Source organism: Abrus precatorius, unplaced genomic scaffold, assembly GCF_003935025.1.
Source record: "Abrus precatorius isolate BTA unplaced genomic scaffold, Abrus_2018 Scaffold10, whole genome shotgun sequence".
NCBI lineage: Eukaryota > Viridiplantae > Streptophyta > Magnoliopsida > Fabales > Fabaceae > Abrus > Abrus precatorius.
In genome coordinates, this window is record NW_020874292.1 from 26,461,901 (window position 1) to 26,485,718 (window position 23,818).

Below are 23,818 nucleotides of genomic sequence, written 5' to 3' on the forward strand. Positions count from 1 at the left end.
TTAATTAGACGTTCACTAAAACATACTATTTTATTTTATCTTAAGCTGGAAACTAAGAACAAAATATTAAAAATAATATAAAATCAGAAAATTGTGGCAATATAGGTAGACGATACCGAAATTTATTAAAGAAAGAAGATATTAGCATTTTGCACGTTTTTATAAGTTTTATAATTTTAAAAATATTTATTTAATCCAAAAATGACAATTTTATTATTTTAGTTTTTTTGAAAATAATTTATTCACAAAATATTAATTAATATCTTAAAAAAGGAAAAATTATTTATAAATTTATTTTAATTCAATGGATTAGTTACTATTCTTACATATCCTTGAGTCTAGGAAATAAAAGTCGCAGTTCTAATCCTTAAAGACCACTTATTAAAAAAATTTGAGAATAATTTTAAGATAAAATTTTATTTTATAATAAATTCATAAATAAAGTGTAATGTAGGTATATATAAACTTTATGATACTATAATTATAAAAATTCTCGCTTGCTATATGAAAGAAATTCTATTCCATCTGACCGAAGACAAAGTGACCCAATGAAAATGAGAAGAGGTCACGTCTCAGCCCAAGGCAACTTTACATAGTTATGATTCGCTCTCTCAAGATCTCAGATTCGGATTCTATGCTTTCCATCTCTGGTAACGAAAGCTAATCCACTTTTTATCCCGGAATGGAAGTCAGTCTCAGTCTGGTTCTTTGCTTTGTTCACTCGGGAAAGTGCGGATGCATACAGAAGTAACTTATTTAATTAATGAGTGAATTTTAATTAATTATATAAATGTGTTTATGTCATAATTTTTGAATTATATATATATATATAAGAAATTCACATAAGACGAAATTTCAAGTAAAATCCCTGCCATGTCACAGCGCATAAAACAGAAAAGCAGAAATAACATTTTCTTGAAAAATAAAATAAAATAATTACACTAACAAAAGCAATAACAAGACAAGTTTGACATTCCTTTTTAATTTCTTAAATATATTTACCTCTCTTATTATTATAATTTATATTATTTATTCTTATTGTTATTATTAGATGGCTTATATGTAAAAAGGGATTGAAGAAACGTTCCATGCTGCCGAGCAAACTAGAAATTTTATTCATAAATTTACTTTTTAACATTTTATTTAGGTTTAGAAGAAAACAAGAAGATATTAACGTTGAACAATATATTTTTATACTAAACTGATTTAAACAATAAAAAACGTTGCTCGGACCGGAGGACATTGACGGATAAGGAGAAATGCTCCAAGTGCTTTTTCTTTCTTAGAATAGATTAATTAAAATAAGAATAAGTATACATGAATTTCTGGTTGATAAGAACGAGTAAGATAAATAAAATAAAGAAATAAAGTCATGTTTACATATTTTGGAGTGAATTAAATGGATTAACAACATTCTTTTAAGTAAAATAAAATAAAAATACAAGTAATAATTTTAATACCTCTTTTATTTTTTTCTCTTTAGTTTTAAACTAAAGTAATAAAATAAAAATTATTCTTTTTCTTTTAAAAAATTAAATTAAATGACTTAAAAATAAATTTAACTAGCTCGAAAAATTAGATGATAAAAAAGATGTTGACAGTTGTATTACTAAAATTCAGAAAACATAAATGGGAAACTAGAAAGGATCCACTTAGAAACAAACTCCATAAACAAATACGAAATAAGAATAGTAAAAAAGTAGGAACCGTAGCAAAAACTAAGGAACTAAGAGGCCTAACATTCGGAGTCTTGAACAGGTTTAACAAATTTTTTCCAATAAGGGTGCTTCTGCCACACAACGGACATTTCTTCAATTGGAACCCCTTTAGTTTCTGGTAGAAACTTGCGGATGAATGCAGTCATCACCAAAACAAAAAATGCAAAGAAGATAAAGAGTCCAAACTTCATATGGCAGAGCATTGTGGTGAAAATTTGAGCAATGGCAAAGGTGAAGATCATGTTAACTGAAACATTAATACTTTGAGCAGCAGATCGTACTTCAAGGGGGAAAATTTCACTGGGCACCAACCACCCAAGAGGACCCCAAGACCATGCAAATCCTGCCACGTACACACAAATGCCAACCACAACGATAATAGCATACCACTTGGGCAATATACCCGGGTTTCCATCAACTCCAAATTTGCTTGCAATTGCAATAGTTATCACAATCTGCACCAAAACAACAAATTTATGTTACATCAGTAAAATAACATTCAAATTTATACTGATGGATATCATTTCAAATATTAAAAAAAAAAAAAAGGTTTTTAGCATATACCTGACATATAAACATTTGGACACCACCTTCTAAGAAAAGGGTACGTCTTCCAAACTTGTCAACAGTGAAAATTGAAACAAGAGTGGCCAATGCATTACAAGCACCAGTGATCATAGAAGACATGAGAGAAGCTGTGCCACCAAAACCAATGGTTTTGAACAAAACAGGAGCATAAAAAGTAATAACATTCATACCAGTGAGTTGTTGGAAAAAGGGAATGGCTATGGCCATCGTGAGTTGAGGCCTATATTCCCTCTTCAACAAAGTGGCCCAGGGGTGTTTCACAACTTTGGAGGCTTCACTAGCCGCAACAAGATCCTGAAACTCCTCTTCAACGTCGGTAGTTCCTCGAATTTTAATCAACTCTTCCTTGGCTTTGCCATCTTGACCACGTTCAATCAAGGAATTTGGGGAATCAGGAAGAAAGATTGCACCTATGATTATCATTACTGCAGGAACTGCAGCAAGACCCAAGCTATAGCGCCATCCTTCCCCGTTTTTCATTTTGGCAAAAACATAGTTTAGGACATTGGCCACAAAGATACCAATAGTAATTGCCAATTGGAACATCATGTTAAGTGCTCCTCTATACTTGTAGGGTGCAACCTCGGACACATATATTGGCACAGACTGCAAACCCAAAAAGAAAAAATTTTACATTAATTGAATTATAAAGAAAGTTAAATGAAAAAATGTTGCATGAATTCAAACTCGCACTTGTATATAGATTTAAAAACTTTAAAACAAACGTGAATACAGACGTGCATGTGTATGTTTATTACCTGATTTGCACATCCAATGCCAAAACCAAGTAGCATGCGGCCAACGATAAGCATCCAAACATGTTGAGCAAAGGCATTCAATGCAGCACCAGCAAGGAAAAGCACACCACCAGAAATCATAGTGAAACGTCTTCCAAAGATTCTAGTGACTGTGGAAGCCCCAACTGAGGCCACAAGAGCAGCCAAATACAAAGAAGAAGTGAACAGTGTTAAGGTTTGGCTATCAAATTTGCAGTATTGGCTATCAGAGGGCTTCATGTTGACCTCCATTTCATACACTTCCGGAAAGAATTTCATCAAAAAGGGATCCATAGATGTGACGCCACCTACATATACATATTCATGCAGTTAACAATTATGTTATTTCATAAACCATTATCAAAGAAGAAAATAAAGATGTTTTCCTTTAATAGTAAAAAAAATTGCTGAGAAAAATTGAAAAATGTGATGTATTAGAAGTTGTTGTCATGAGTGAGAGCATCACATCACTACCTGATATGCCAAGATCATAACCAAAAATTAATCCTCCAAATGCAGCAACCACGCATGTGATGAAGACCCTGAACGTGAGTTCGCCAGGATAATTTTTCCCTCCGGCAGAGCCAGTTACTATGACTCCACCAGCCATCGTGAATGTGACGTAAAAGGTTTGGTGATCGAAGTGAATGGAGTGTAGTATTTATAGACAGATTGAATGGAAATTCAGTTACACTCGAATTCTTATTCTTCTCTTTTGTTTAAAACTGAAAATGATTCAGTTAAGATTTCGTAATCTTATAGATAATCAAATTCAACAACTTTTTTTTTTGGAGTCAACTGTACAGTAATTAATGTTAAATATCAGTTGCTAAGTTATCTAACTAATAGAGTGATTCACAAACAAAATCCTAAAATTTAAAGTAAACAAAACGGTAAAATCAATTTCACGAAAAAGAAATATTTAATCTTCGAGAATATAAAAAATTTAAATCATAAAAAAAACCCCACAATGAAAGCAAGTTTCTTTCTAGTTTCATGTTTCTGCACATACCTATAATTTATTTAACAGAAATTTAATTGCAAGTTTGTTCTTTAATCTTATGAACCAGCTATAAAAGTTCATATGCTTGCAATATAATAACTAGCTTTTAATAAGTATAATCGTTGTATTTTTATTAAGTTATTATTTTTAACTTCTAAAAGAAAATAAATACTAATTTTTTTAAAATTTTAAAAATATATTTTAAATTCAAACATTTTTTTTTTAAATCATACAACTGACCTAACACTTTTTAAACTTACTTAGATTCAATTATTTATTCAGACTGTCCCCTTTCTTAGATATTAATTTTTCGTAAACGATTTTCTTAATGAAAAAACCAATTACATATTTTTATTATTAGCAAATGATCTAAGGACAATACACGACATAAAATCTCTTTTTTTTTTCAATCTGTTAAGAATTCTTATAAATTTAGTTTAAATTAAAAAATAAACTAGTATAACTAGTATTTATGTATAATTATTTTCACATTCACTATACAAATATTATTAAATGAAAATAATTTATACAAAAAATTTAAGATACACTATAAAACTACTTTTAATGTTGATAAATTAAAAATAAATATTTTATTATATTAAATAAAATAAAATATTTTTATAAATATTATTTATAAAAATTTAAAATTGAGATTGAATTAAAAAAATAACTGACTACTCTTTCTAAAAGAAACTACATGAAAGAATAAAAAAATTCCTTATAAATTTTTACTTCAGTGTAAATGTCTAGGTCATTCACTTTTTAATTTGATTAAGGGTTGTTTCCCTTTTTGTTTTCAAAACAATCATATGAATATATTTTTTTATATTATTTTTTCAAATAGTTCTTAAAAAAGTAATGCACATTTTTATTTTATCTATTCTGATGTACCTGTTTTTATTGTTAATATTTCTAGTTTGTATCATTTATCATGATTGCACACGTGAGACTTGAATTTTTTATTTTTATTTTATGAAAGATAGTACAGGAGTAACTCCATTGTTTGTAAAAGAAAAACAATTAAACATTTATAAATAAATAATGAACAAGAATGTGTGAACCAAAATTTGTCTCAATTTCTAAAAAAAAAAAAGTTTTTATGTATACGTTGTCTTTAACAAAATAAACTTCAGATGATGATGGGATTTTATGGTCTAAAATAATTCATAATTAAAATATTTAAGATTTAAAAAAATTTAAAAAAATATCCTAAATAAAAAAACTAAACAACTTATTTAGAGATTATTGAACATAAATACTTTTATGAAAGCAGGTTTCTTCATCATTTATTGTTGTCAATTATTCAATATGAAACATACGATGATTCCCCTTAATGAAAACAAATAACTACTCAACAAAAGAACTATAATCATTTACAATTTCTTCTCAATTTCATGAATCTAGATCTAATACATTATATTACTTATAATGGTAAATGATTTAGTGAAAATAAATAACTGGCTTTTTACAAGAATAATCATTGTATTTTTTAAAAACTATTATTTTTAACTTTTAAGAGAAAACAAAATGCTAACACTTTAAATTGGCTTATCATCAATTATTTATTCTGAATGGTCGTCCTTAGACATTAATCATATTTCCGTATAATTAATGAGTTTTCACATACACTGTACAAATGTTATTAAATGAAAATAAATTATATAATAAAAATTTAAGATATGCTATACAATTACTTTTAATATTAATAAATTTCAGAAATAAAAAAATAAATATTTTATTATGTCAAATAGAACTAAATTAAAGATTTTTATAAATAATTAAAATATAAAAAATGAAATTAAGATTGAAATTATTCTTATTGTATCTCATAAATATATTTTAATATAATATACATGATTTTGCATATGTATTTAGCTCTTCAATTCAAATTATTATAATGTTCTTTTTTCAATGTTAATAAAAGAAATAATTTGGATGATGAATTATAAAATTTAATTAAACAAGAGGAGTATACTTCAATTCAAATTATTTCTAGCTATTCTTTGTTAATCAAAGACATAAATATTTAATTTTTTTCTCTCTTTTTAAAAAGGCTTTCTCTCTAGTAACAAATTCTTCTACTCTATAGAGTGCAATTTACATCTTAAGTCTATAACCTGTAACTAATTTTATGGCCTAAAGCCCAAAATAAACTTGCAAAAAATAATACAAGGAAGTCAGATAGACGAAGAAGTTTTATTGGAGCATGAAAAGAACAAGTAATAGATTTGGTAGAAAGAACACTAATGGACAACGTTATTACAAGACATTGAATAAAAATATTGTTAAGAGCATATTGTTTATAGGCTAAGGCAATAAAAAGGGGTTCAACATCTTAGAGGGTGGGGATGAATACTTCCCTTTTCAATAGATATATGTTAAGGCATTGAAAGTTTTAGAAAATGGCTTTTGGAATGTAATGAGCCATATGTTAAGCTTACAACCATGGCCTCCACAATTATCCTCTTCTAAAATCATATTTAGTTTAGTAGCTTTCTAGTTACAGATATATTGTTTGCCACTTCACTCAACATAAATAACTCTGTTACACTAGCTAGTAGAGTTAGACAAGTTTTACAAGTTAAAAATTATTTACTTGATTGTTAGTTACAAAAAAAAAAATTATAAGGGTTAAAATCTTAGGATTTATTTGGATGTACTTTTAAGGAGGGGAGAGAAGAAAAAAAGAAGATTTATTTATAATTAACTAATGTTTAAGAATTCAAATAAATGAAGTGAAGGGTTAGAGGATTTTTTAAACTCTCCAAAGTCCTAATTAATTCAACTTGTAGAGTTCTTCCGAACTGGAAAGTTTTTTATAAATTTTAACATCCAAACAAGATAAGTGTCTAGTCCTTCTTCTCCTTCTTTACCCTTCAAAATCTTTCTTTCTCTCTACCTCCAAACTTTTAAATAAAGCTTAATGGATATTGATTAACCATTTCCAACAAGAGAAAATGTAGAAATAAAAGTGAGTCGAGAAGATTGACCTCCAAAGAACTTACTTGGAATCAAAAAGGAAAGATGTTTGAGTATAAATTTAAATATAGTTTGAAGTTTAAAGAAAGTTTATCTGAGAAAAGGAAGAGAGAGTTCAAAGAGAAAAGTGAGAAGTGTTTGTTTAGATTGTAATACAAATTTTAGAATAGATATTTTCTTAAATACCATTTTTGGTATATGAATTCTTGCTTGAGTGAGTAGGTTTTTGCTTCAGTGAGATGCATTCTCGCTTAAGCAAGATCTTTTTCGCTTGGGCAAGAAGACCAAACAAAAAGATTACCTAATTTTCTAATAATCTAGCCTAAGAAATATCTCTTCTTGCATGAGCGAGAATTGGTCCAGAGAGCTCTCACCTTTTCATGTGCCTTATCGCTTGGATGAGAGGATAGATGTATTGATATTATCCATTTTTGCTTGAACAAGACTTGTCTGTCTTGAGCGAGAATATCCTAAACATTTGGTCTAAAAAATTTAATCTCATTTGAGCAAGATCTCCTACAGTTTTTAAAAATTTTAAATTTTTCTATTTAAAACAAAAATAATGTAATAAAATACAATAATAAAAAATAAAGGAATTACAACTAATGTTTCCAAGAGCATTTTTCCGCATAGAACCAACCACAAAAGCACCAACAGAGTGCTCAATAAGCCAATAGAAACATTACCAATGTTCAAACTTGGAACAACTTTCTTATTTTTTTGTTGTCCTCTCCTACTTGTAGGTACACATTTCCCAGTTGTAGACATCTTGAAACAGAGGTAGTGGAAGTAAGACACTAAACCAACCCACTATTCAATAATCTCAAGTCGTGGTTGCATCCAAAAATGATTGAGAAAGAGAAAATTTGAAGTAGAAAAAGCTAAAGAACAAAGAGAATAGACTCACACAGTGCTGACAATAAAGAAAAACCTTGTCGCAGATTGTAAAGAGGTAAGATTGAAGAGAAATGTCGTAATAAAATCTAAGCATTCACGTTATATATTTTATAACTTGTTCAGGATCGCACAATTTTACAAGAAAGATCATGCAATCCCAATAATCCTACCAGAATGAGTCACACCTAGGATAGCTTCACCAACGGTTAAGTGAAAAATCATACGATCTTATGTGCTAAATCATGATTTTGACTATCATGATAAAGACACTTTCTCAAATGCTAAAAAGGAAATGTACGATCTGCACCAAATGTTGTTAGTACTCCAAAACAGCACTAGTGGGGATAGTAAGTGAGACTAGATTCACGTTATTCGCACGAGAATTTCACAACTTTAGAAACAAGATATGTATTAGGGCATGCGTTTAAGGTTAAAATGGTTGAAATTGAGGATGATGATACTAATTTCTTCCATATTAAAAAATTATGCATGTGAATGGCAGGAAGGGCAGGCCAAACTCATGAATGAAAGTCATATATGGGTTTAATGGACTATTTTTTTTTCAAAACAAGTAGAAAATAATTAAAGGTGATGTTTGAACAGCAATGCAAAATTTCTTTCATGGTGGTGATAATATTAATGAAGCTCACATTGCACTAGTCACTAAAATCCCTCATCCAAAATCAATCAATCACTTTAAGATTATTAATTATTGTAATTTTATATCAAAAGTCATCTTAAAAATTTTTGTCCTTCAACTTACAAGCACTGTGCTAAACCTTTTCGCCCTTTTCAAAGTATCTTTATAACAACTTGTTTTAGTCAAGATAACATTGTTATTATCCACAAGGCTTTTCATGCTTGAAGAAAAAGTAATACAGCTGCAGGGAAAGGAATAACTTTAAAACTGGATATGAGCAAGCTTATGACAAACTATAATGAAATTTTCTAGAGAAGATATTGTTAGCTTATGATTTTGATAAAACTGGTGTTGTGTTTAGCAATGAAACACCTATAAGACAAATGAAACAGCTTAATTGACAAGTGCACAAATTGTTTTAATAAACATAAAAAAGCTACCATTCCTGTGAAGATTAGGTCAATTAGTCAATAATATCTCTTTAAATATATGATTAAGCATTAGCAAATTGTACATGAAACTAAAATTTATTTACATGTATTTACCATGGATATGTTACAACATATACAAAATAATTGCAAAACACAATAACAACACATCACAACAAAATATGCATAAGATTTCTTCAAGAATTTATTTCATGTAAAGTAAATGTCCATTCCAAAATTCCCACAAGTATTGCATGACCTTGAATTATAATGATTACATTAAAATCTAAATATCTATGTTTAGGTAGCTAGAACAACGATAAAATTCTTTCCAATTCTGAGTATAAAATTGATGTGTCTAATGTTAATTACAATTTAAATTCAACTAACAAAAAATATTAAGTGCAAAATTAAATTATACAATATCTCATATAAAATCAAAATAATAGCAACAAACCTAACCCCAAGTCACTAGTCATATTTGTATAATTCAAATAATTAGTGTGGTAATATATGGGTCCCCTACCCTAATTACTAATTGGAAAAATTCGATGTCTCTGCATCATATTTGTAACAACAAATGTTAACAACAACAATGCAACTTTTATGTTTATTGTGATTAATGATGCAATCATACAAGTGACCTGGGTTAAATTGATCCAATAAGAAAAGGAGTAATTATTTACAAATTGCTAAAAAATCTAAATCAACTTCAACTACAAAAATATTACAAAAAGTTTAATTAAGAATTAATCCTACAAAATTTAAAAACTCAAATTCGCAAACTATATAACAGCACAAGGATGAATGAATATAATCCCTTAAAAAGTTTATAAAGACACAAAAAAAAGTCTTACAAACCTCTGAAGATAGAAAATCTAAATCTAAAAAGCTCCTAAAAAGAAAAACTCAAAATTATGAGCTATATTGATAATATGTCCCAATAGCATTTATTCATAGACTTCAGAATCATGAGTGTTGAGATATCGTAATGGGTGTCGGAATACTTGTGAAGCCTTTCATAATTATTTTGCAGATAAATATCAAGTCATGCAATTGAGGGCGAGCATTAGAACATGCAACTTTTCCAAGTTGCTCAAACTCTACGTTTGAATGCACAGTCTTTGAATTTTTGGTTCTTCTCAGTTAGTTGAATGTTTAAATGTCCATGCCGAGTGTTGGAAAGATCAATGCTCTGCTGCAAGTCAATTCTTCTGTAATTGAGCGTTGAAACGCCCAACTTGAATGTTGTAATGCTTATCCTTTTATCCAGATTTTGTAACTAATTAACTTCTTCAAAGCATTCACCAATCTGATTTTATCTTAAATTAACACAAAATAATTTAAATTTTAATAACTTCACTTAAATTTAACAATTATTTATAATTAAAATTTAAAATTAGAAATTATTTTAATTTATAACTTTTAAATTATATTTTTAATAAAATTCAAGCAAATTAATATTAAAAATACATTAAAATAAAGTAAAATAATAGCAAATTTAGTAGAATTAATTATGTCAACAGCTACCCTCTTTTTCCTGTTTTTTAGTTTAGTTATGCGTGTAATTTTAGTCTTTTTATTTTTTTTATATTTTAAAAATCGTTTAAATTTAATTCTTTTATTGACTTCTAGTCTACTAAATATTCAAATTCTCAGTGAAACTAAATTATTTTAAATCTTCTTTTTTGAAAAGTACACCAATCTAAACATCAAATTTCAGTAACATATAAAAAATTTCAAAATTTTTATTCAAATTTTAATCTCACATTTTAAAATTTCATTAATTATTTTATTATTAATCATTTAAAAATATTTATATGATAAATTTATCATAAACTCTTCAAACATTTGAAAAGTTAATAACAATTTGAGAATTTACGTTGAATAAAATGGATGGAAGAAACAAAATTGTACAATTTTAAAATTAAAAAAATAACTAGCTCAAAAAAATAAGGAAAATAAAATTACCCACAACTACAAATTAAAAATAGAATTAAGTCTATTTTAATATGAAAATAAAATTTCGTGTGCTTGGCTGGATTTCAGAACAAGAGTTTGTAAAAGATTTGTGCAAATAAAATTGGTACACTAGAAATTAAGCGGGTGTGGAATAATAGAACACGGAAAGTTTTGCACATGAACATATGATATGTTATTATAATATCCAAGGAATAAGACAGCAAAACCAAACAAAATAGGATTACCTAAACATTATTAGAATTTTAATTGAAATTTTTCACTTCATTTGGAAGTATGGGATCAATAATTGGAAGAAAAACAATAAGAAAACGCCTGATTGCTGATTATTAGGTGTCTGTCACGTGCTCCAGTTGCAACTCGGAAAATATTGACACATGCTTAAACCATGTGCCATCACCTAAATTGATTACATGCAAACCAGACAGAGCTGGAAGCAACTCTTCAGTTCCATCTGAACGAGGTTTCCAGCTATAAACAAAGTGACGCTGAAAATGCAAAAAGGCTCTTAAAAAGTTCAATCATGGGCCTCTGATTGGAAAGATAAAGGACCATTTAACATAATGAAAAACTTAAAAAAGGCTAACCTCAATAATTACAACTGGGAAATCAACAGTAGAATCATAAAAAGAAAAATGATACTGTTTGGAAAAATTATTCTCAACCCAATAAAGAAAGAAACAAGGGTTCATTATATTATCATATACTACAAGGTAAGAATGAAAAATTCACATAAGAGAATCTAGCCTATAATAATTGGATTCTGCCACACCCCAAATCACTCATACTCTCATATACTGCTGCATATATAGACCAGTATGCTGCTAATCCCGCAATAGCAGTAGTGGCTATGCTACAAACTAGACTTGCAGGGGCATTGGAGGTAGCTTGTATTGATCCAAAGGGTGAAAGAGGTCCAGGAGCAATTATGTCATCTGGGTTTGGAGGGCTTGGATTGGAAGGAATGAGGGGAATGTCAGAGCCAGCAGGAGTTGGCAACACACCACCAGGAGAAGGTAACAGTGGAGCAATGTCTGGGGACAATTCTTGGAATGGAGATAGTGGAGATGGAGGAGGATCTGTTAATGTGGCTGGTGAAGATGAGAGTGTGGGAACTTTGGGAATAGGTTGTGAATATGATGAAAGCATGGGTGAGAGCATGAAAGACATGATGATGATCATGAAATAAGCATTGTATGATGCCATTCTCATAGTGAAGAAATTGAAGTCACTCTGCCTGAAAATGGATATAATCGGGTAAGGATTTTGCTGAGAGGAAAGAAAATGTAAGAGCATTTGGTGGAACTAATGATGCAAGCCTTTAAATCATCTAGCCCTGAACCTCTGCAGGTTCCTATATCTCTCTCCCCTTCAAGCGCTAACACTAGGTGGGGTCAAATGGGGTACCACGTGGGTACAGCTTATTGGATGATGATAAGGAAACATAGTTTTTCACCTTGAGGAAGAGACAAAGATTGCAAAAGGTTTTCCATGTGATGCGTTTGGTGAGAGAGATTCCTTTTCTGCCCGTGATATTTGGTGCCCTACAGCTCTTTATTTTCTGTTGATCCTTAAAAGTTAATTGTTAATTATAGCAAACGGAAAAATGACAGTGAAGTCTTGCTTTACAAATTTCATAATCATACTGCTTGATCTTTCTGAATGATTCGAATTTTACTGCGTATTTCGAGCTCCTATGAAGGGAGATGCATGTTATCCAACTACACTATTTTGCATGGCACATCATGTCATAAATTTTTATAGAGTCTGTCTCGTGAAGAACATTCTTATGAGCATAAAGGAGGCTAGGCTGGACTTTTTTGTTGCTTGAGCAACATTATTGAAATTAGTGTTCATACATAGCTGACAATCCTCCTGTCTCTTGGACGTGTGTGTATAATGGTACCTATCAATTAGGAATCTCAATCATATTAATGCAATTTCCGCTCAGGTGTGATTTGAAGAATTGTAGTTTTGAAGGAAAAATAAAGAGGACATTTTTTTTATTGTAAGTTAAGACAACTATATGCGATTTGTAAAATATAAATAAAAATATTAAGACCGGAAGAAAATATTAAATATTTCTTATAATATTTACCTCCCAATATACCTTTTTAAGCCTTTTTTTTTTTGGGCAATTTTGTACTTGTGTCCGATTTGTTATTTCTTTCGGCGTTTAGCTCAATGAAAGGATCAAACTGGCAATTTTCTAGCACATGGGCATTGAAAACCGGAGAGAAAATTCTAGCCCAAACAATTTTTCGAAAAATCTAAGAGGATAAATTTCATTGACTTATATTTTAATGTTCACGAAGATACAGAGTACACATACTTTACATAGAAGTGCAGTGAAGCCAGAGTGGAATTCACCATAATGCTCAACTTTCATCTGGGCTGAAATACAAGGGTAAAAGGTAAACTAGAGAAGTTACAGATTTGAAAAAGAGGAATAGGACATGACATGATGCCTACAATTATTCAAATGCAGCGAGGCAGCCGCTGCAATTCCAAGGCTGCCAGCCCTGCAGTCTTGGCTAAAGCTGGTACACCTGAACTTTTGAGTTCAGAAACTATGACTTCAATTCTTGAGATCTCGAGTTTGGATATTGATAATATCATAGCATGCAGTAAGCATTGCTTGCAAGCATAACCTAAAGCATGAAGCATTCGCTGCACCATTGAGTGAGGAATGCCTCTACTCCAGGACTCTAAGATCACTGTGACCTTGGGAAGATTGGTTAATATGCCAGTGGTGGCTTCTCTAGGAGCTGCCTTGAGTAGTAAAACAACACATTCAGAAGCTATATCGGCAATATTGGTCTCTGTAGAGGCACTCAACTCTAGCAAGACACCAACATTGCTTCCGAAGTCCATTATATCTTTTATGCATTGCTGAGGATCAACGACCCCACCACTAACCTCAGGAGGAGAGTCACCTAAGAGAGTTAGTTTTGTTGTGTAACTGAAGCCTTTTGTACAGCTGACTGAACGCGCTAGAAAAGCCCTACAAAGCCCAAGAGTTGGTTCCAGCAAATCTTCCATACCCTTAGCATATACAAACTCAAGAAAGTTGCCAATCCTCCTAACCACTTTTAATTGAGAGAGTAATTTGGATTCCATCTCTGGAGCAGAAGCCAGAGCAAGACACAGCTTAACATTATTCACGTTCGCGTTTGAGAGATCACCAAGCAAGAACTCAAAGCATTGTGAAATTGTTTTCAGATGTAGAATGTCTGGAATTGTAATAAAACCGAACTCCAGTAGCATGACAAGAAGCTTCTGAGCATAGATTGGAATAGGATCTTCATCTTCTATCAAGGTCGGGTAGAGAGGAAGAAAACGGATATTTGATACGAATTTCAGATCCTTCAATCTTTGCTCTTCTTCAATTGGTTCACTCAAAAGAATGATCATCACATCAAAAAGAATCTTAAGGCACAAAAATCTGGCATCACCATCCTTGTTACCCTTATAGAGAACTGTCAAACTAGGGAGAATTTCACGTACGAAAATGTCAGGATTGCCAAGAATCACGAGCGATTCTTCTGTAATAGATTCCAAAATTCGAAGAAGGGTTATTTGGAAGTCATCCCTTCCCTGAAAGTCAACCAAAGAAGACAATAATATCAAATATCAATTGCTACTTAAAAGTTAACTGGCCTTCCAACTAAGTGTGATTCAATCAATCACATAACGAGTATACATTGTCAAACATGAGAGAGATTAATTTGCCAAACAATATGTGAAAATTAGCGAGAAAACCCAGCATCATAATTAAAATCTGAGACTTTGAAAAAATGAAATTAAATAAAATCCTAAAATTTAAACTAAACAAAACTTGCTCTTTATATCAAGGGTAAAATCAATGTCAAGATCGTTAAGAAGAAATATTTAATCCTCATGAATATATTTATTTAGATACAAACTGTTGAGCCGAAATAACTTTAATGAAAGCAATGGCTATTTTGTGACACTAAATAATCATTCGCAAGTTTCTTCCTAACTTCGTGTATCTAAACAAAAAGAGCATCATTTATTGTGGTTAATAATTCAAAGCGAACATGCGATGATTCAATAAAAAGCAATTACTTGCAAATAATTTCATAAATCTAATATAAAACTTCATTTACAACTATTATCTCCCTGCTGAAAACAAATAACCATTCAACAAAAGAACTATAATCATTCACAAATTCTTTCTCAATTTCATGAATATAAATGACCTAATATATGATATCAATAACGATCCAGTAAAAATAAATAACTAACTTTTAATAAGAATAATCATTGTATTCTTTTAAGTTACTATTTTTAACTTCTAAGAAAAATAAAATACTAAATAATTTTTTAAAAATTTTAAAAATATATTTAACTTTAAAACTTTCTTTCTTTAAAAACCATATAATTGGCCTTAAACTTTTTAAACTGCCTTTTGATCAATTATTTATTCTGAGCGGTCGTCCCTAGACATTAATCTTCCGTAAACATGTTCTTAATCAAAAAGCAATTCCATGTTTTCGCATAATTAATATCTAACAAAATTAAGCAGCTCCACTGTCAAAATTCTTGAAAACACGCCGTTCAAAGGCAAAAAAATTAGTAATATACTCGAGACAATTTTTTCTTAACCCACTTTAGAATTTAGATTATTAATGGGACCCACTAAATAAGGTGCAAGACTTGCATCATTTAGTAGTTCCTCCATAAATTTTATTTAATAATAAAAATATGTTGAAAAGAGTGCGATATATACTGGGTTGGTAGCATTTTTCTTAAAAGGAAACAAAACACAACGGCTAGTCACAGACCTGAAACGGTGTCTCCACGAGTTTAATTAGATTCGCCAACTGCCGTAAAACTTGTACTGTTACCACTTTGTGCTTAAAAGTTGAACTTCCTAGAAGATGAAGGACAACCGGAAATAAATGAATGTTGGTTTTTGGAGCAGATCTGCTGGTAAGGGCAGAGATATGTCCATGGCGCCTTCCTCCCATCATTTGCTGAATATCCCCAGTTATTATATCCAATAAACCTGGAATACTAGACGACACAATATGCACAAACGCATCCAAACACTGCTTCACATAGGCATCCTTCTCTTTTCCCAGTCTGTCCACAACAGAAAGTAACTTTGGGCTACAGAAGAAGTGTGGAAGCCACCTCCTGCCATGCTTACAGAGGAGAGCCACAAGGACAAGTGCCTTTCCTTTTAAAACTTCACTACCTTGCTCAACAAGAGCCAAAAGACTTGGGATCAGATTTTTATCCTCAGCAAGTGGTAGAAGGTATCTTCCAATATTAGTGAACATATGACTTCCAAGCATTGCCATGTTAAGAAGATTTAAGCTGATTTGCTGCTCTCGTGGACTGCCCTTGACAAGTGTAGAAGCTAGATCCTTGAATGAGAGTTTCTCTATAACCGACTGAATACTTGGAGGATTAAAACGAACTAAGCGCACCAAACATGATCCTGCAGTAAGCCTCATACTCTCTTGTTTCCCTGCCGCCCGATAGATATAGCAGAGATTACTAATAACATCTTGACTGGTCAAACGTCCCACCCAGAACCCTCCTTGACTACAAATATTCTCAATTGTTCTTAATGCATACAATTGAGTTATATCATCTTCACCCTTCCTCAACATTGATGACACAAATGATATTAAAGAATTTGGAACCTGCAGTCAAGTGAAAATAATTTAAGCATGAAAAATGTGCACTTACAAAGCAGGCGAATAAGTTTAAAAAGTTGACACCAGAACACAAATTTGCATAAAGATATATTACCATGTTGCAAGCAAGATATCAAGAAAATTGAAATTGTTATATACTAGCGTTAGAGATGTCAAGCTTCAAATGACCTAACCTGCCAGCCATTAGTAGTCCTATTATCCTTTGATGGAGATTCAAGTTGATTGTTATCCCTGCAGTCCGCATTTTGAGTGGATATATAAAATAGCAACTCACCCAAAGCAGCCATGGAAAACCTCCTCACTTTTTCCTGCCTGTCTCTAAGGCCATCAGTCAATGCACCTAAAATTCCAGAATTAGCCAAGCTGTCATCAACAAAAGTAGAGTGCCTAATCAACAGACCAATTAGTGAAGCAAGTTGAACGCGCAATGCTGATGCCTTGGATTGGCGTAGCAATTTCACAAGCATAAGCATTATTGGCCCATTTGTCAAGATATTTGCTGCATCAGCATTACTGCTCAACATCTCAAGGTACCGAATCACATTCTGTTTCTCTCCAATGCTGGTATTCCCATTCAAAATGGCTAATATTCGGTTGTGGACTGCCTCCAATTGCTCTTTAGGCATCTTGACAAAATCAGATGCTTGCAATGCCTCAAAAGGCAGTGAAGGAATGACTTCTGAGAGTTTATCAACTTTTCTGCTAGGCATTACAGGTCTGACTGAGAGATCAGATGGATGCCAAAGAACCTGGGAAATGTTGTTAGACGACCTTGAAGAGTCAGAGTCAAGGCCAGATCCTGAGTCTTCCTTTGCTCTATGTTTCTTCACTTGAGGGCTCACACTGGGAGAAATGGCAGATATGTCAGGACGATCAGGAGTACAGTCATGATCAAATGACCTTGGATCATCTGAGACAGGAGTGTTAACAGCGGATGGGGTGTCCAATTGGTGTGTATCATGTTCATTCTCCTCTGCTTTTCCCTGATTTTGAAAATGATTGTCCGTTTTCTCATCAGGCACAGAAGTTGTTTGTTCAGAGCTTTCCGTTTCTTCATGTGCATCATCTTCAGTATTCTCATTAAAATCAAGTTCCATGTCAGTGTTCTCAATTTTAACTTCAGAATCATTCTCGGAGTTATTAGGCAAGGGGCGTCGATAATTTTCCTTCTCATTTTCCTTTTGTAAATTTGATTTTGCTATTCTTGACAGTCTCATAAGATTCACACCTTTGTTAATATTTGAAGGATCTTTCTGCTTGGCCTCAATTGTTCTGCCAGAACCCTTTGACTGAGTTCTGTGGCTATTTGGTGTAGCCCTTGTTGGTGTCTCAATGCCTCTAGATCCTAAAATAGAATTCTCATCCTTCTTCAGCACCCCTTTCACATCTTTTTCACGATATTTGGGAGGGGTTCGGTTATGCAAAGATTTATCTCCATTACGTTCTGATAAGCATGGTTTAGCATGTAGCTCTATCATATCATCAAATGCAGGTTGTGCAGGCAGACGCACCAGAGTAAGTTTGGTTCTCCAAAAGGCATGTCCACAAAGCTCAGGCCATTGTATTCTTTCAGCTGGATCTTTTACCAAGAGAGAATTAATTAAATTGGCTAATGGTCGACTTGGATTACCCGGGAGAGGTGGAGTTGGATCTGAAATTATGGACTTTACAAGCTGAGTGAATTCTCTTCCCACAAAGGGAGGCCTCCCAGCATAACATTCGTACAGTACACAACCTAGGGCCCAGAAATCAGAAGCATATGAATGGACTCCCCCATCCTCAAAAAGCTCCGGAGCCATGTAAGATGGCGTTCCACGTCTTGCACGAGGCAACTAAAAAAGTATACAAACTTAGTATATATTAACATACAATTTAATTTATGGAAAAAAAGTGACAAATATAGTTGAGTGAAGGTCCATCGTGACTGTGTATGCATAAGTTTGTCAGAAATAGTAAAAGTTAGTCCAACATACCGAGGAAGAAGGAGCTTTTGATATATCTTTCAACTTTCTGGCCAATCCAAAATCACATAGCTGCACCAATCAAGGAGGAAGTACACACTTCATCTTGTTGTAGATTAAAAGACACACACACACACACACAGAATAATAAATAGGTACCTTTGCACATCCATTTTCATCTAGTAGGATATTTGATGGTTTCAGGTCACAATAAATTATTCCATTTGAATGTAAAAACCTGAATGTCGCATCCAGCTTTTTAGTACATAATTAAGAGTAACACAACAATACAACTAAGCGGCAGGAAAACAAAGGGTGAAAATTAAGAACTCGAGAACCTACTGCAAAGCTTTGACTAGGTCACAAGCTAGATCATGAACTGAGTCTTCAGGAAGTTGACTATCCTGCAATCCATCCGCACAATCAATACCAACCAAGCAATTATTGCATAATGGAAAATTTCCAAACCAAAAGATTGCAATTTACAACAGGTAATTTATAAATCAACAGTTAAGCAATGAAATACTGAGCACCTGCCGTAATATGGATAGCAGATCCCCTCCAACACAATACTCCAAAACCAACCATAAGTGAGCAGAAGTTTCATACCTAGGTGGCACAAACGGACAATTATTTAGAAACATGGAAAATTACTAACCCTAACACAGAAAGAAACACCTGTATGGGACAATTCCAACGCAAAAAAAAAAAGCACACAAATTATTTCCTTATTTTTTTAGTTTTCCTATTTTAAAATGATTTCTTCACTCTACGGCAAACATTTTTGACAGCACGTCCAAATTTTTTTATTCTCCGTAATTGTTTCAGTAAGATAATAGTCCTTACCATTCATAAAACTTCAGCACATTTTGGTGATCTAAAGTGTGAAGAATCCTGACCTACAAAAGGAGAAAGTGGTTGTTTATTCACTCTCACAGTGTTAGTGCATATCAACACACACGTTACAGCTCAGGATCTATTAATAAAACTGTGAAAAGCACAACACCGATGTTAATAACAATAATTAACGATCAATAAAAGGAAAAGCAAGTAGCTGCGTATTAAATTAACTGTTGAAGCTCTTTTGATGAAATTTCTATAAATTGAATTTCTTACTTCTTCAAGGACCTTGGTTTTCTGCGATTTATCGACACTTTTGATGGCGAAATACTCAATGGTCTTCTTCTTCCTGCCTTTGTACACGGTCTGCACATGCACGAAAACATAGAAAGAACGATCGGCATGTAACGATTCTGATTAAAGCTTAAAAAAGAGGGGAAATGGAAAAAGAGGAAAGAGCGGTTACGGAGTATTTTCCGCGACCGATGGCTTCGTAGATGTGGTACTGGTTCATGTCGCCAAGGGATCTTTCTAGGGTTTTTCTTCGCAGATTTCAAATGCAGTGGAAGAACATGAGAGAGAAATGAATTCGGATACGATAGAGCCAAGAGAGAGAAAGAGTGTGTTCGTAACGGGCGGGGTATTTGAAAAATCAAAATTTGCGGGATTTTTCTATTTTTCCTTCCAAACGTGGATTAAGGATACTCCGATCCGAGGGCAATTTTGAAATTGGGAAAAGAATATATTTTTGCCTTTTTATAACGTACACTTACTACTATGGTTAACAGCGTTTGGGGGATCATTTGTCAAATTAATTTTAGATTATTTCACTTTTATAACAAAGCGAGATTCAAATTTAATGTTTTATTTGTTAACAAATTTATTAAAAAAAAACATTCTAAATTTGATGTAGGGGGAATTGTTGTCAGCATCTCTATCAAAATTCAACTTTAAGCAACATTTTCGCTGAAAATGTTTAGATTTTTTTTTATGTGCAAAATCTATTTAACCATTATTATAAAAAAATAATAACTATTATAAAATCTATTTTAGAAACTAATTTTGACACGTCTAACAACAAATAAACAAACACTTAATCTTTAAGCGTGTGTAGATCATCATTTTAAATGTATGTTAACTTTGACGCTGCATAGGATGGTGTTCTTAAATTGAGACACATTTACAATCTTTTAATGAATATTAAATCACATGTTATATATGCATGTTTTAGTGTATGTCCTGTAAGCTTTTATATTTGTGTCATATTTACTATTTAATAAAAATAATTTTAGTTTCATACTTTTTTAAATAATATATTAATATTTTTATAATAATAAATATAATTTTATATGATATTAAGTAAACGACTTAATTACAATATTCTTACTTGTTATGGATGTGAGATATAAAGCATTCATACTAATTTAAATTAAAAATAATAATATATTTGACTAACTCTTTACAAAAACATTACATGAATATTATAAACAATTCTTAATATAATGATCATATATGTAATTCTTTAACTTAAAATTATTATAATTTGTAAATATAAAATATTATATTTTAATATTTTTAAATATTACATAATAAAGTGATTATAAAAGGTGATAATTAGATGTAGTATAAATCATATAGAGATATATATTTGGGGTAAAAGTACTTTATTCTTCCTATATAACAAAAGTAATATTTGCAGACTTGATAAAGTAAAAGTTAAAAATGCATTATCATACTAGAAAAAAAGTATATATGATATATATATTTTTGAAAAATCACTTCAAGTATCAATAAACATAAATTGAATTATAAGTGTGTTCAATTTTGATATATGAATAAAGAAACTAATTATATAAATATTTATCATAATAAGTTATATTAATTTAAACAAATTATTAATATTTGAGTTATTCTAATAAATTACTGAATATCGTTCAATATTTATGATATTAAATATAAAAATATATATTTTGTATTATAATTAAATATAAGAAATATTTATATGGTGACATATACTCAACAAGCTAACTAAAAAATATATATAGTTAGATTAAAATATTATTAATAAGTTCACCTATAATAAAATATTAATTATAAAATAAAGAAATAATAAATTTAAACCAAATGATGTCCCTAAAAAAGTTAATTTTAAAGACAATAGTATAAATAGATGAATAAAATACAATGAAAATATAGTGATAATTTTTTATTTTTTTTATCTTTAATACTACTTCTGTTATTATTATTGTATTATTATTATTATTATTATTTGAAAAAAAATGAAAGTTCACGAGCAAGATTGGAAAGATGAATGCAAAAATGGAGAGAGTTTAGTATTACATTCCTATAATAAATATATTTCTTTGCACCAATATCCATATTAGAATAAAATATTAAAAATAATAACATGTCAAATCAGTTCAGAAACAAGATTGCGTATCTGGATCTATGAAAATCGACTTGTAAAATCAACACTTCATGGACATCAATATACGAAAGCTGAAAAGGGAATTTAGATGTCTTTCTTTCCAGACGTGTCTTTCTTTTCCATTCAAGATATATGTAATGTGTTTAAAGCATAAATTTTGGTGCACAGCTGGTTAGAAATAACATAAAAAAAAAATAAATTATTGACTTAAGTATGAGAATAAGTTTTTTAATAATAGTAAAATTTTATAAAAAAATATCTATTATATTTTTATAATTTTAATATAATAATTATACTTTTTTATAAAAAAATATTTATAAATATCTGAGATTAACAAAATTTTAAAAAAAAATTTACATATATAAAAATAGAGTTTGTGACAATGACAAAGGTTGCTATGCAATAAATTTCCTTCTTTTATTTTTTTATTATTTTTCTATTTTTTTCTCCATTTTCATCTTTCACTTCGCTGTTATTATTGTCTTTATTTTTTTGTTATTTTTTCCTTTTTCATTGTCTTTGAATGTTAATAGACTCAGATACATTTTTTTTCCTATTCTTCTCTCCATTTTACTATGTGTTTGAGATTCATAAAGAGAAAAAAAATATATATTATACATAAAAATACATATTATGATATTTGAAATAAAATGAATTACTTGGTTTTGAGTTTACTTTTCAATTTGTAGGTGATTCTTTTTGTTGGTTGTTATACTTGCTTCTTCTTCTTTCTTTTTTTGGTTTGCTCTTATCTTTTTTGTGTTTCTTTATTTTTTATCTTCTTTTTTTCTTAAAATTTTTGTCGCTCTTCCAAGAAAATTTTGTCTACAAATTTACTTTTATTTCTAGAGTTTTTACTTGTGTATTTATATTAGTCTTCAATTTTACTTATAGCGGTTTTATATAAAGACAAGTTTCCAAGCTTTTTTCTTCTTATGTTTAAAGCTTACTTTGGATGTTAGGTATAAGGTGCACAATACAGAATTTTTCTTTTTGAAGCCAAATTGATTCTCCAAGATTTTATATTTTTCTGTTAAAATAACTATATTATTTTTCAATATATATTTTAAAAATATTTAAGAGTAACAAAAAATTGGTATTTACACAAAAACTTGTATGCCTTGAAACAAGCACGAAGACAGTGATACAATAAATTTTATGAGTTTATGAGTAACTCTGAATTTCACGTATGTAAAATGGATTATTATAACAATGTTAAAAAGTACGTTGATAGCTATGTTATCCTTGTTTTATATGTTAATGATATGTTGATTGCAAGGTTGAATATAACAAAAATTAATAAGTTGAAATACTAATTGACAAAAAATTTTGAAATAAAGATTTTGGTCCAACCAAACAAATTCTCAGAGATAGGTCATAAGATATTTTAAAATTATTTCATAAAAGATACATGGCAAAACTAATTTACATATTTAATGTTGAAGGTGTTAAAACTTGAAATACCCTTTTAAGAACTCACTTAAATATTTGAAAGAGACATTCATCACAAACACTTGAAGAAGAAAATCACATGTGAAAAATACCATGTGTGTCAATGGTAAGAAGTCTAATATATGTCATAATGTATACTAGACTTGACATAGCACATATGTGAAGTGGATATTGAGGTATCTAAAGAGCACTTCAAGAATGTATTTGTGCTTCAACAAAAACAATCTCAACTTAGAAGAATTCTCTTTGTGTAGATTTATTAGGAAATTTAAATATTGACAAAGCACCATAAGTCACAAATTTACCTTGCTGCTATAAGTCAAAAGTTTAAACTTCAAAGTAAAGTCACTTTCTTAATCATTTAAGCTTAATATATGACTATCTCATTAGCAATTAAGGATGTCATATGACTAAATAATTTTTTTTAACCAATTA

General features: G+C 30.5%; 3 protein-coding genes across 3 annotated transcripts; all 3 read right to left on the reverse strand.

Annotated features, from left to right (window-relative positions):
* Positions 1-1,735: 1,735 nt before the first annotated feature.
* LOC113852146 (sugar carrier protein C-like) lies at positions 1,736-3,692 on the reverse strand. The gene is made up of 4 exons (XM_027482393.1): positions 3,557-3,692; positions 3,065-3,390; positions 2,283-2,912; positions 1,736-2,173 (listed from the first exon to the last, which is right to left on the reverse strand). Exons 1-4 carry the CDS (start codon positions 3,690-3,692, stop codon positions 1,736-1,738), a joined length of 1,530 nt encoding a protein of 509 aa, XP_027338194.1.
* Positions 3,693-11,338: 7,646 nt separating this feature from the next.
* On the reverse strand, positions 11,339-12,215 carry LOC113852147 (classical arabinogalactan protein 26-like). The gene is made up of 3 exons (XM_027482394.1): positions 11,798-12,215; positions 11,597-11,715; positions 11,339-11,497 (listed from the first exon to the last, which is right to left on the reverse strand). Exons 1-3 carry the CDS (start codon positions 12,213-12,215, stop codon positions 11,339-11,341), a joined length of 696 nt encoding a protein of 231 aa, XP_027338195.1.
* Positions 12,216-13,483: 1,268 nt separating this feature from the next.
* LOC113853009 (serine/threonine-protein kinase RUNKEL) lies at positions 13,484-20,017 on the reverse strand. The gene is made up of 10 exons (XM_027483437.1): positions 19,970-20,017; positions 19,780-19,869; positions 19,510-19,562; positions 19,197-19,272; positions 19,006-19,067; positions 18,823-18,901; positions 18,676-18,735; positions 16,876-18,534; positions 15,818-16,687; positions 13,484-14,606 (listed from the first exon to the last, which is right to left on the reverse strand). Exons 1-10 carry the CDS (start codon positions 20,015-20,017, stop codon positions 13,488-13,490), a joined length of 4,116 nt encoding a protein of 1,371 aa, XP_027339238.1. The 3' UTR covers positions 13,484-13,487.
* Positions 20,018-23,818: the final 3,801 nt, after the last annotated feature.

What these genes read in the sequence shown, in the direction of transcription:
- LOC113852146 (XM_027482393.1), bottom strand. Translation starts at nt 3,692, where the DNA reads ATGGCTGGTGGAGTCATAGTAACTGGCTCTGCCGGAGGGAAAAATTAT. An exon ending in TTATGATCTTGGCATATCAG is followed by an intron (nt 3,391 to 3,556) that starts GTAGTGATGTGA and finishes ATGTATATGTAG; the next exon opens with GTGGCGTCACATCTATGGAT. An exon ending in GCATTGGATGTGCAAATCAG is followed by an intron (nt 2,913 to 3,064) that starts GTAATAAACATA and finishes TTGGGTTTGCAG; the next exon opens with TCTGTGCCAATATATGTGTC.
- LOC113853009 (XM_027483437.1), bottom strand. Translation starts at nt 20,017, where the DNA reads ATGAACCAGTACCACATCTACGAAGCCATCGGTCGCGGAAAATACTCC. An exon ending in TGCTATCCATATTACGGCAG is followed by an intron (nt 19,068 to 19,196) that starts GTGCTCAGTATT and finishes GATGGATTGCAG; the next exon opens with GATAGTCAACTTCCTGAAGA. An exon ending in TCGTGGAGACACCGTTTCAG is followed by an intron (nt 14,607 to 15,817) that starts GTCTGTGACTAG and finishes GTTGACTTTCAG; the next exon opens with GGAAGGGATGACTTCCAAAT.
- LOC113852147 (XM_027482394.1), bottom strand. Translation starts at nt 12,215, where the DNA reads ATGGCATCATACAATGCTTATTTCATGATCATCATCATGTCTTTCATG. An exon ending in ATATGCAGCAGTATATGAGA is followed by an intron (nt 11,716 to 11,797) that starts GTATGAGTGATT and finishes CTTACCTTGTAG; the next exon opens with TATATGATAATATAATGAAC. An exon ending in TCCCAGTTGTAATTATTGAG is followed by an intron (nt 11,498 to 11,596) that starts GTTAGCCTTTTT and finishes TTGCATTTTCAG; the next exon opens with CGTCACTTTGTTTATAGCTG.